The 12698-nt window shown below is 50.7% G+C and overlaps 1 protein-coding gene across 1 annotated transcript in view; it reads left to right on the top strand.

The window, feature by feature from the left end:
• The window catches only part of RBM26 (RNA binding motif protein 26), a 492900-nt gene that overhangs the window by 65498 nt on the left and 414704 nt on the right, over positions 1-12698 (top strand). The window contains 1 exon segment of the mRNA XM_030200623.1: positions 10911-11171. Within this exon segment, the coding sequence (XP_030056483.1) occupies positions 10911-11171 (261 nt within the window).

Raw genomic sequence — 12698 nt, 5'->3', positions numbered from 1 at the left:
AAGACGGTCTTTTTGGTGGCCGTGACATTGGCGAGACGGGTATCTGAGCTCCAAGCGCTGTCCTGTCGAGACCCATTTCTGCAATTCTCAGAGTCCGGAGTAATGGTACATATGGTGCCTTCCTTCATGTCTAAGGTGGTTTCAGCGTTTCATCTAAACCAGCCTATTTTCCTGCCCCTCCTTTTCTAAAGAGGAGTTTCCAGAAGCCTATGGGCAGTTGCACTTTTTGGATGTGCGAAGAGCTCTGTTGCAATAATCTGCGCATGTCAAATACCTTCAGGACTTCTGACCATCTTTTTGTTCTTTGTCAGGTCCGCGCAGAGGATCTCCAGCGTCTAAGTCCACTATAGCCCGTTGGCTCAAAGAGCTATCTTTTCAGGCATATCTGCTATCTGGCCCGGCCTCCGCCTGAAGCCTTTAAGGCACATCCACAAGAGCGATTCCTCTTCTTGGGCCGAAACTGGAGCACTCTCTCTTCAAGAGATATGTAGTGCAGCTGCTTGGGCTTCTAAGCTCTCGTTTGCCCGACATTACAGGCAGGATGTGTGGCTGCCAGGAGGGACGCGCATTGTGGAGCACAATGCTGGCGCTTGGTGTGGCTTGTTCCCACCCTATCTAGGATTGCTTTGATACATCCCACTCGTAATGGATTCATCTGCTTGATGACAAGGAAGGGAAAATTAGGTTCTTACCTTGGTAATTTTCTTTCCTTTAGTCATAGCAGATGAATCCATGAACCCTCCCTCAGTGGTTCATTATGTGATCCATGTTACTTTTATGTTCAGTTTTTCCTGTAGATATGTTCCCTCATTGGGAGAAGTTGGAAAACAGTCTTCAGGATTTCTCTTCAGTTACAGGAGGATGAGTTCATTCCCTCCAGGAGGATGAGTCCATTTCCTCCTTTGACTTATAGCCTCCAGTTTTGGGCGTTCATCCGCTGTGAGGAAAGTTCATGTTTTATGCTTTGCGGTGTAACACTGCTTTGGAAGCTTCAAATACTGAAGAGGCAGATGGGAGCTAGCTGGCCATGAGGCACTATGGTTTTTCAGTGCTCTCTATCTCTCCCCTGCTGGTTGATGGACACAACCCACTCGTAACGGATTCATCTGCTATGACTAAAGGAAAGAAAATTACCAAGGTAAGAACCTAATTTTCCCATACAGGACAAATGTCTTGAGGGGGATAAATAAGAGATCTTTCGCAATAAAATGACTGCAACTGCATGTGGAACTTTGAGTATGAGAGCATGAAATAACACTAACGTAGCCGATGCTTGAACTGCCATTGCTGCAGCAATGACAGCTTGCACACAGGGTGGGAGGGCTTTGACTACAGGATCTAGCCTGTTGGAGTAGTATGCTAAGGGTCTCTGTTTTCCTCCGTAGTCTTGGGTAAGGACGGATGTCATGAATCCATTTTTACAGTCTACAGTTTGGATAAATGATTTGGAATAATCTGGCAGTCCTAGGACTGAAGAGCTTACTAACACTTTTGATCTTTACGAAAGCAGCTTCAGCCTGCTCATTCCACATGATAACATTAGAGGCTGCCAAGGGGGGGGGGGGGTGTCATATATCAACTCTGTAAGAGGAGCTGAGAGCTCAGATATACCCTGCAATCCAGCTTCTACAAAAATTAGTCATACCTAAAAAAGACATAATTTGTCTTTTAGTGATTTGTTTTGGGGCCTGTAGGATTGCTGACTTTCTCTCATCATCTAAATGAGCAGAGACTTGCTGACCTGAACATGTATACCCTGGAGGAAAGGAGGAACAGGGGTGATATGATACAGACGTTCAAATACTTGAAAGGTATTAATCCGCAAAAAAATCTTTTCCGGAGATGGGAAGGCGGTAGAACGGGAGAGGACATTGAAATGAGATTGAAGGGGGGCAGACTCAAAAAAAGATGTCAGGAAGTATGGTTTCACGGAGAGGGTGGTGGATGCTTGGAATGCCCGCCCGCGGGAGGTGGTGGAGATGAAAACGGTAACGGAATTCAAACATGCGTGGGATATGCATAAAGGAATCCTGTGCAGTAGGAATGGATCCTCAGAAGCTTAGCCAAAATTGGGTGGCGGAGCAGGTGGGGAAGAGAGGTGGTGGTTGGGAGGCGAGGATAGTGGAGGGCAGGACTTATACGGTCTGTGCCAGAGCCGGTGATGGGAGGCGGGACTGGTGGTTGGGAGGTGGGAAATACTGCTGGCAGACTTGTACGGTCTGTGCCCTGAAAAAGGCAGGTACAAAATCAAGGTAAGGTATACACATATGAGTTTATCTTGTTGGCAGACTTGATGGACCATGCAGGTCTTTTTCTGCGTCATCTACTATGTTACTATGTTATATAGATTCTATTTTGTTTCCATATCATCAAGCTGATCAATCCATAGACTGGTGGGTTGTGTCCATCTACCAGCAGGTGGAGATAGAGAGCAAACTTTTGCCTCCCTATATGTGGTCATGTGCTGCCGGAAACTCCTCAGTATGTTCTCTATCTCAGCAGGTGGTGGTCACACACAGCAGCAGCTCTGGCTAGGCCTCCAAGCCTAATTTTAGGTTTTGTTGATGCCTGGGGTTGAGGGCTCTTCTTGAGCAAGTGCAAACCTGGTGGCGCCAGGTCCCTCCTTTTCTCCCCCCTCCCGCTGGCCTCCGTTTAAAAAAAAATTTTGAACGTCCTTAAAGGCGTTATTTCGAACGTTTATTTAAACGTTTATTGCAGCTACTCACTGGGACACCAGTCGTTACAGCTCGGAGCGGAAAGCAGGTAATTTTTACCTTTTATAGCGGGCGGGGGTTCCCCGATTGATCTCCACGTGGCCTATGGCGTCGGAGGGAGCGAGGGCGCAAAGAGTCGCTCCCCGGATCGCTTGGGCGCTTCTAGAGGGGATGCGGGGGTCTTGAAGTCTGATTCCGCCCTTGTTGGGTGACAGTTTCGTGACCGATGAGTGTCCCGGTCCTTCCTCAGGTGTGGCGGTTTTTCCCGCCATAAACGCCCATCCCCCACTGCTCGCCTCCGCCATCTTGGCCGGCCACGCGCTCGGACGGCTTCTTCTTGGGCCGCCCTTGAGGTAGGAGACATTAATGCCATGAACGCCCTTAATTTGGGCGACGGCACAAAAGCGGCTAAAGTTAAGCGCCGTTCTTCCCGCGCGGCTCCTTCGCGGAGTGTCGCGCCGGACGCCATCTTGGATGCGCAGCATGTATCTCCCCCGCTTTTGCGAGCGCCGGTTGAGGGTGCGTCTAGGGCTGTAGCCCAGGCTGCGGAAGTGCACAGTCTGGGGGGTTTCTCCCCCCGAGTTTGTTTTGCTGCTGCATCAGGCCTTCCTTATGCAAACGCTGCCCCTGCTCCCTCGTCTGGTAAAGAGGTTGAGGCCCCCCGGAGGTAAACGCCCTCGGGTTGATTCCCAGGCCTTGGAGGACTTTGTCTCCTCCGATGTAGATGAGGGCAGCGTATCTGAGTTCTCCCAACGGTCCTTTGCGGATTCCTTGGAGGAGACGGATCCCCGCTCGGATGGAGCGGATGACCCCTCTGCAGCGCGGCTCTTTAGCTCAGAGGATTTGCCCAACCTGTTAGTGCAGGCCATGGGCATCTTGAAGATTTCCTCTCCGGAGGACGTCTCTCCCTCAGCCCCTGTTGGCTCTGCCATTATGCTGGGGACGAAGCGCCCGCCTAGAACCTTCCACGTGCATGACGCCATGCACACCTTAATTTCGGCTCAATGGGATGTCCCGGAAGCGAGCCTTAAAGTGGCTAGGGCTATGTCCCGCCTCTATCCTTTGCCTGAAAGTGAACGTGAGGCCTATCTGTGGCATTACCGGTGGAAGGTGGCACGGCCCTAAAGGACGCCCAAGACAGAAGATTGGAGGCGGCCTTAAGGTCGTCCTTTGAGGCGGCTGCTTTAAGTTTGCAGGCCTCAGTTTGCGGCTCCTATGTGCCAGGGCGTGGCCTGACTATGGTGCAGCGGGCTTCCCCCTCGGATCATTCCTTGAGGGCTGATTGGCCGGCCCTGGAATCGGGCTTAGCCTATTTGGCAGACTTGCTGTATGATGTCTTGAGGGCCTCAGCTAAGGGCATGGCTCAGACAATCTCTGCGCGGCGGTGGCTTTGGCTGAAGCATTGGTCTGCTGACCACGCCTCTAAATCCCGCCTTGCTAGATTGCCTTTTAAAGGCAAGCTGCTCTTTGGGGTCGAGCTGGACAAAATCGTGACCGATCTTGGCACATCTAAGGGCAAGAAGTTACCAGAGGTCAGGGCTCGGGCTAGTACTCGCCCCGGTACCTCCAGAGGACGGTTTCAGGAAGCCCGTCGGTACCGGCCGGGCAGGTCGGGCTCTTCTGCCCCCTCTTCCTTCAAGAGGAACTTCTCCCCCAAGCAGCATTCCTTTCGCAGAGACCGCCGTCCCGGAGGTGCTCCCTCCGGTCCTCCCCCAGGGTCTCGTACCCAATGACGGGGCCTTGGTCCACGCCCCAGTGCAGATTGGAGGACGGCTGTCCTCGTTTCTGGGCGAGTGGACCACAATAACTTCAGACGCTTGGGTGCTGGAAGTCATCAGAGACGGCTACAAGCTAGAGTTCTGCCGACCCTTAAGAGATGGGTTTGTACTCTCTCCCTGCAAGTCTCCGGTCAAAGCTGTGGCAGTGCAGCAGACCTTAGACAACCTGATCCGCCTGGGTGCGGTCGTTCCGGTGCCAGAAAATCAGCTTGGCAAGGGGCGCTACTCCATTTACTTTGTGGTACCAAAGAAAGGAGGTTCTGTACGGCCTATCCTCGACCTCAAAGGGGTCAATCGGGCCTTGAAAGTTCGGCACTTTCGCATGGAGACTCTCCGCTCTGTTATAGCGGCAGTGAAGGCAGGGGAGTACCTGGCATCCTTGGACATCAAGGAAGCGTACTTGCATATTCCCATCTGGCCTCCTCATCAACGCTTTCTGCGTTTTGCAGTCCTGGGCCGACACTTCCAGTTCAGAGCCCTCCCGTTCGGGTTGGCTACTGCTCCGCGGACCTTCTCCAAAGTAATGGTGGTCATCGCAGCCTTCCTGAGGAAGGAAGGAGTACAAGTCCATCCTTATCTGGACGACTGGTTGATCCGAGCCCCCTCTTATGCAGAGTGCGGCAAAGCTGTGAACCGGGTGGTTGCTCTTTTGAGCTCCCTGGGGTGGATCATCAACTGGGAGAAAAGCCAGCTGCGCCCAACTCAGTCCCTGGAGTATCTGGGAGTTCGATTCGACACCCAAGTGGGCAGAGTTTTCCTGCCAGACAATCGGATTGTCAAGCTTCAGGCTCAGGTGGACCAGTTCCTAGTAGCCTCTCCTCTTCGGGCTTGGGACTGTGCAGCTGTTGGGCTCTATGACGGCCACGATGGAAGTAGTGCCCTGGGCCAGGGCTCATATGAGACCACTACAACACTCTCTGCTGCAGCGCTGGACTCCGATGTCGGAGGATTATGCTGTGCGCCTTCCCTTGGACCCAGCAGTGCGCAAGGCGCTGAGCTGGTGGACGCAGACAGACAAGTTGTCTGCAGGAATGCCTCTGGTGACCCCGGAGTGGATTGTCGTCACGACGGACGCCTCTTTGTCGGGCTGGGGAGCCCACTGCTTGGGAAGGTCAGCGCAGGGGCTATGGTCTCCTGCAGTGGCAAAGTGGTCTATCAACCTCCTGGAACTCAGATCTATTCGGTTGGCGCTTTGGGAGTTCATCCCGGTACTGGCGATGAAGCCTGTACGGGTCCTGTCGGACAATGCCACGGCTGTGGCCTATGTCAACCGCCAGGGAGGTACCAAGAGCGCCCCTCTAGCCAAGGAGGCCATGAATCTATGCCAGTGGGCGGAAGCCAACCTGGAACAGCTGTCAGCGGCCCACATTGCCGGAGTTATGAATGTCAAGGCGGACTTTCTCAGTCGCCATACTTTGGAGCCCGGAGAGTGGCAGCTAGCTGCTCAGGCGTTCTTGGACATCACGAAGCGCTGGGGCCAGCCGAGCCTAGATCTGATGGCGTCATCGGCCAATTGCCAAGTGCCACGCTTTTTCAGCAGAGGACGGGACCCTCGATCCCTGGGAGTAGATGCTCTTCTCCAACAGTGGCCGACACAAGAGCTTCTCTATGTGTTCCCGCCCTGGCCCTTGTTGGGCAGGGTGCTAGACCGGGTGGCAAAGCATCCGGGCCGGATAATCCTGGTGGGTCCGGATTGGCCCAGACGTCCCTGGTATGCGGACTTGATCAGGCTCTCAGTTGACGATCCTCTGCGGCTGCCAGTGGAGCAGGGCCTGTTGCATCAGGGTCCCGTGGTGATGGAGGATCCCTCCCCCTTTGGTCTTACGGCCTGGCTATTGAGCAGCAGCGGCTGAGAAAGAAGGGCTTCTCAGACAAGGTCATCGCCACTATGCTGAGAGCGAGGAAGCGCTCTACTTCTACGGCTTACGCCAGGGTTTGGCGTACCTTTGCAGCGTGGTGTGAAGCAGGCTCACTTTCTCCCTTCACTGCTCCAATTTCTTCAGTGTTGGCGTTCCTGGAAAAAGGTCTGGAGAAAGGCCTGTCGCTCAGTTCCCTTAAAGTCCAGGTAGCGGCTCTGGCTTGCTTCAGGGGCCGCCTGAAGGGTGCTTCCCTGGCTTCGCAGCCAGATGTGGTGCGTTTTCTCAAGGGAGTTAATCACCTGCGCCCTCCTCTGCACTCAGTGGTGCCTGCGTGGAATCTCAACCTGGTGCTAAGAGCCTTACAGAAGCCGCCTTTTGAACCCTTGTCGAGGGCATCTCTGAAAGACCTGACGTTGAAAGCAGTCTTTTTGGTGGCTATCACTTCAGCCAGAAGAGTTTCCGAGCTCCAGGCACTCTCATGTCGAGAGCCTTTTCTGCAGTTCACTGAGGCAGGAGTGACTATTCGCACAGTGCCTTCCTTCCTACCCAAGATTGTTTCTCGCTTCCATATGAATCAGCAGCTCTGTCTCCCTTCCTTTCGTAGGGAGGACTACCCAGAGGAATACTCTGCTCTCAAATATCTGGATGTGAGACGAGTTATCATCAGATACTTGGAAGTGACCAATGATTTCCGGAAATCGGGTCATCTGTTGTCCTGTTTGCAGGTCCTCGTAAGGGTCTGCAGGCTGCTAAGCCTACAGTGGCAAGATGGGTCAAGGAAGCCATTGCAGCGGCTTATGTGGCCGCAGGGAAGGTGCCGCCTATCCAGCTGAAGGCTCATTCCACTAGAGCTCAGGCGGCCTCGATGGCAGAGGCCGGGTCCGTCTCCTTGGCAGAGATATGCAAGGCGGCAACTTGGGCATCGGCCCATACATTCTCCAAGCATTACCGCTTGACTGTGGCTGCTCGGGCGGAGGCCCGGTTTGGTGCTTCAGTGTTGCGGTCAGGGATTTCTATGTCCCGCCCTGGGTGAGTACTGCTCCGGTACATCCCACCAGTCTATGGATTGATCAGCTTGATGATATGGAAGGTAAAATTATGTATCATACCTGATAATTTTCTTTCCATTAATCATAGCTGATCAATCCATAGCCCCTCCCAGATATCTGTACTGTTTATATTCTGGTTGAATTTTAGGTTCAAGTTTAGTCTTCAGTTACTTCAGGAGGACTTCGTGTTCAAGTTTTTTCACTTGGATTCTTCAAGAGTTGAGACGAGTTTGTGTTACAGTGAGCTGCTGCATTCCTCTCCCCTCCGTTTACGGGGCTGGATTGAGACTTAAATTCTGCCGGCACTCCCTCCCGCTTCGTGCGGCTGTAGGGCAGCTTTGTACCCCTCCCGCTTCGGCGGTGTTAGGGTCAGTCAGCTCCTCCCGCGGTTGCGGTTGCAGGATAAGCCAGATCCCCCCGCATCGGCGGGTGTGGTGTCCCTCCCCCGCTCCGCGGGGATGAGCTGGACGGATTCCCCTCCCCCACTTGTGTGGGGATGAGCTGGGTTAATTCCCCTCCCCCGTTTCGGCGGTGGTGAGCTGGGCAGAGTGTCCCTTTGTGGGTGTAATTCTCTGAGTGCTGAGTCCTGCTGATGGAGCTTTGATATCGACATACTGAGGAGTTTCCGGCAGCACATGACCACATATAGGGAGGCAAAAGTTTGCTCTCTATCTCCACCTGCTGGTAGATGGACACAACCCACCAGTCTATGGATTGATCAGCTATGATTAATGGAAAGAAAATTATCAGGTATGATACATAATTTTACCTTCTTACAACTAAATTTAAACCCAGTTCAATTTTAACCAAATAAATGAGGGAAATTCCAAAAATACATACACTATTCATTTCACCCACAAGATGGCAGTGCTGATCAATATTACAAATTCTCACAGACTTTTCAGCATAGAATGATTAAGGAAACAGGAAAGCTATTTAAATAGCACATCTGAGCAACAATTATCTCTCATAAAAGCTTTTACTACTTCTACTAATAATTTTTATAGCGCTACTAGATGTATGCAGTGCTGTACACATTATATGCAGGTGCTTTCTCTGTCCCTAGAGGGCTCACAATCTAAGTTTTGTACCTGGGGCAATGGAGTGTTAAGTGACTTGCCCAGGGTTATAAGGAGCTGCAGTGGGAATTGAACCTAGGTTGCGAGGATCAAAGCCCACTGCACTAACCATTAGGCCACTCCTCCCTTTAAGAGCAGGGTACTGGTATAAATAAATACAAACACACAGAACACAAACATATGCCTGTGGAAAAGGACATTCAAAACAACCTTTCTTTTCTGTAACAACTTGTTCGTTAATCATGTATGTTGCAGCTGGGACCCAGCATTTACATTGAGAGAATTCCTGAGCAGAACACCCCCCCCCCCCCAAAAAAAAAAAAAAAAAATCTCTTAATCTTATGCTACTAGAGGATGAATCTCAATGCAAAGCTTCCTCCCAGTAGGAAGTTATTGATCATTAAAGGGTTCATCAAATTATGGATTCAGGCAGCTTCATTAATATTTCAAAGTAGAATGGTTGTTTAAAATCTTTCTTATTCAGAGAAATAAATTGCTAGGAAGAAGGTTCATGAGACAGACTACCAACAATCAAGCCAGTTTTCCTCTCATGAGCTTCTTGTGGACTAAAAGAGCACACAAGATTATATAAATATAAAAAAGCTAACATTCAGTTCAAAAGGTCTATAAAATAATGAAAGAAAAGAGATGTTGACCACTGGCCAAAAAAAAAAAAAACCAGATGGGTTTTAGGGCAGAAAAACATATCTTAGATAATGTTTTCTCAACTATTGATAAGAGAAAGAGAACAGTTACTGATGTCTTTTTACTTAACTAAATCGTTCTTTAAGCAGCATGTGGACTGGAAAAGAAAACAATTGTCACTAGTATCTTTCTTTGAGAAGCTTCCTCTTCTTCATGTAAAAACAAATAAACAATCTAGTTCACATTGATTTAGCCTTCTCCTAAGGTCAGTGAAAAAGTAGAGCAGCACATTTCTCTCATCTAAACTAAAGGCAATTTTTTAACATTATTTTAAACTAGGAAAAAAGGCCCGTTTCTGACACAAATGAAACGGGCGCTAGCAAGGTTTTCATCGGAGTGTGTGTGTGTTACTGAGTGTGTGTGAGAGTGAGTGTGTGATACAGAAAGAGTGAATGTGTGAGTGTGTGTGACAGAGTGAGACTGTGTGTGAGTGTGTGTATATGTGAGAATGAGCGTGTGTGCCAGGGGCCCCCTCCCTCCCAGTTTCAGGGTCCGCCCGTGCCCCCTCCCTCCCAGTTTCAGGGTCCGGCCCCCCTCCAAGTTCCAGTGTCCGCTCTCCCCCCTCCCACCCACCCAGTTCCAGGGTTGTTCCCCCCCTCTCAGTTTGAGGGTCCCCCTCCCTCCCTCCATCCCAGTTTCTGGGTGCGCCTGGCCCCCCTCTAAGTTCCAGGGTCGGCTCCCCTCCAAGTTCCAGGGTCCGCCCCCACTCCAAGTTCCAATGTCCGCTGTCCCTCCCTCCCACCCTGTTCCCCCCCTTCTCCCCCTCCATCCCAGTTTCTGGGTCCACCTGGCCTCCCTCCAAGTTGCAGGGGCCGCCCACCCAGGTCCAGGGCCGTTGCCCCCCCTCTCTCCCTCCCTCCCCCAGTTTCAGGGTCCCCCCTCCCTCCCTCCATTCCAGTTTCTGAGTCCACCTGGCCCCCCTCCAAGTTCCAGTGTCGGCCCCCCTCCAAGTTCCAGGGTCGTTGCCCCCCCCCCACCCACCCAGTTCCAGGGTCGTTGCCCCCCCTCTCTCCCTCCCTTCCAGTTCCAGGGTAGCTGCCCCCTTTCTTTCCCTCCCCTCCAGCCACCCACCTGCAACGTTGTGAAGCTGACTCCGTGGCTGAAGTGAAGGGGTTTTTTTTTTCGTCAGGTTCGTCGCTCTGTAACCATCTCTGTCGGCCCCGCCCTCGTGCCTCTGATAGGTCCACCGCCCTCAACGTCAAAACGTGTTGACATCGAGGGTGGCGGACTTATCAGAGGCGCGCGGGCGGGGCCGAGAGAGATGGTGACAGAGCAACGAACCTAACGATCCTAACAAACCCTTCACTTGAAGCCACGGAGTCAGCTTCAGAATGTTGAAGGTGCCTTTTATTATAGTAGAGACTAGAAAGGTTAACCCTAAGTTTCCCGATCCACACCGCCTTTTCTTTGATGAAATGACGGTATAAAAAATGCTGAAATAAATAAATACATAACATTGACAGAAACTTTCATAGCTAAGTTTTTCAGCATTGCTTCTTGTTCACCAGGGACTTGTCCAAGGTTTTTGACTGCTGATAACTTGAGCAGTGCATGCATGAGATCCAAACTTTGGTGCCTAATATCAGTCATAGAAGGACTCTTTTTAAGAAGCTTCCTTTGATCTTAGAAACACTAGAATATTAATAAACTTATACATGTATATGTAGTTTGACAAAAATAGAATGTATCTGATTATAGTTTTTTTTTTTTTTTTTTTAATTTTCAGATAGGGATTCTGGAAAATCAAAATATGATTTGGACAGAGCTGATCCTTTAGAAAACAGTTACACTGCAGCATCTTCGGTGTCAAACATTGCATCTTCCCATTATCCTGTACCCACACTGAGCAGCACTATTACAGTTATTGCTCCATCACATCATGGTAACAGTACTACTGAAAACTGGTCTGAATTCCATGAAGACCAGGTGGACCACAGTTCTTATGGAAGACCGCCGCCACTGAAGAAACGTTGTAGAGACTATGATGGTAAGTCTTGAAACTTGAAAGCAGTAGTTGCTGTGCTCCTCTGTTGGTTAGTTCTTTCACAAAAGCTAGAAGTTCTGCACATAACTAATGGAGTTTGCTATATGAAATAATTCTGTTTGAACCCTTGTGCCAACTCTGACATGTCTTGAAAATTTGTTGGATCTTACAGAAAATCAAAAAGTTATTATATAATTGCATGTGGAATATGTGGATTTCCTCCTCCCCCCCCACCCCCCAAAAAAATAACCCTAATGACCATGTGTACCTCCTGACGTGCAAAACAGTGTGGAAATTATTCAGCCCCCACACTGTGGAATGCACTCCTTGAAAGACTCCGCTTAACACAAGACTAGCTGTACTTCAGAAAGCAGTTGAAAGCTTGGCTGTTTAGCCATGCCTTTAATGGAAGAAGTAATACACAAGGAGTGACAGGGGCTGCACATACTGCAGCAGGACATGTTTATCCACTCCTACCCTAGCTGAGATAATATTTAACCCATTAGTGCTCATTAGTGCCCAATATTTAACCCATTAGTGCCCACTTATGGGAACATTGGGCACTAATGGGTTAATCACTTCTCTGGCCTCATTTGCAACTTTCTTTAAATTAGTCCTCTTATTTTCTAACTCCTCTTACTTCTTACTCTCTTACCTATCTATATGTTCCATCTTTGCTTATACCTTACGCTGACTATTAAAATGTTTATTATGTATTGTGTTGACATTGTGAGTAGTATATTTCTCCGAGGACAAGCAAGCTGCTTGTTCTCACGACTGGGTTGACGTCCACGGCAGCCCCCACCAACCGGAACAAAACTTCGCGGGCGGTCCCGCACGCAGGGCACGCCCACCGCGCATGAGCGGCCGCCTTCCCGCCCGTGCGCGACCGTTCCCGCTCAGTTTTTTCTTTTCTGCGCTGGAGAGAGCCGCGCTCGTCTCTCTCTCTGTCAGCCCCGGAAACCGGATCGCGCTTTCGCCGCGAACTTTTTTATCTTCGTGTTCTCCGTTTTTCTCTTTTTCCTTTGAGTAAAAAAAAAACAAAAAACCGCTGAGCTTTGTTTTTCCCTTGTCTTTTAGCGGGGGCGTCTCGTTGCGGCCTTGTGGCCGCGCAGTCGATTTATTTTCGAGGTGTGATTTTTACCGCCACCATCGACGACTTTGACTTCTCCGACGCGATTTTTCCGTCGATGTCCTCGAAGGTCCCGAGTGGATTTAAGAAGTGTGGTCGGTGCGGCCGGCATATCTTGCAGACCGACACCCACGCTTGGTGTCTCCAGTGCCTTGGGCCGGAGCACGATACCAAGACGTGCACCTTGTGTCTCGGTCTCCGGAAACGGACACAAGTAGCGAGGCAAGTTCTTCGGGACCGTCTTTTTGGAACTTGCGCCGGCCCCTCGACGTCGACGGCATCGGTATCAATGTCCACGAAATCGGCACCGACGGCATCGACCACAGGAGCACAGGTCCCGTCGGCCCACCGGCTCTCCGGAGACGGCAGGGGTGAGAGGCCGCGTGGGCAATCAGCCC

The sequence above is a fragment of the Microcaecilia unicolor genome, chromosome 4, assembly GCF_901765095.1.
Source record: "Microcaecilia unicolor chromosome 4, aMicUni1.1, whole genome shotgun sequence".
Taxonomy (NCBI): Eukaryota; Metazoa; Chordata; class Amphibia; order Gymnophiona; family Siphonopidae; genus Microcaecilia; species Microcaecilia unicolor.
Note: the sequence above shows the minus strand (reverse complement) of the source record. Positions and strands in the feature narration are given on the sequence as shown.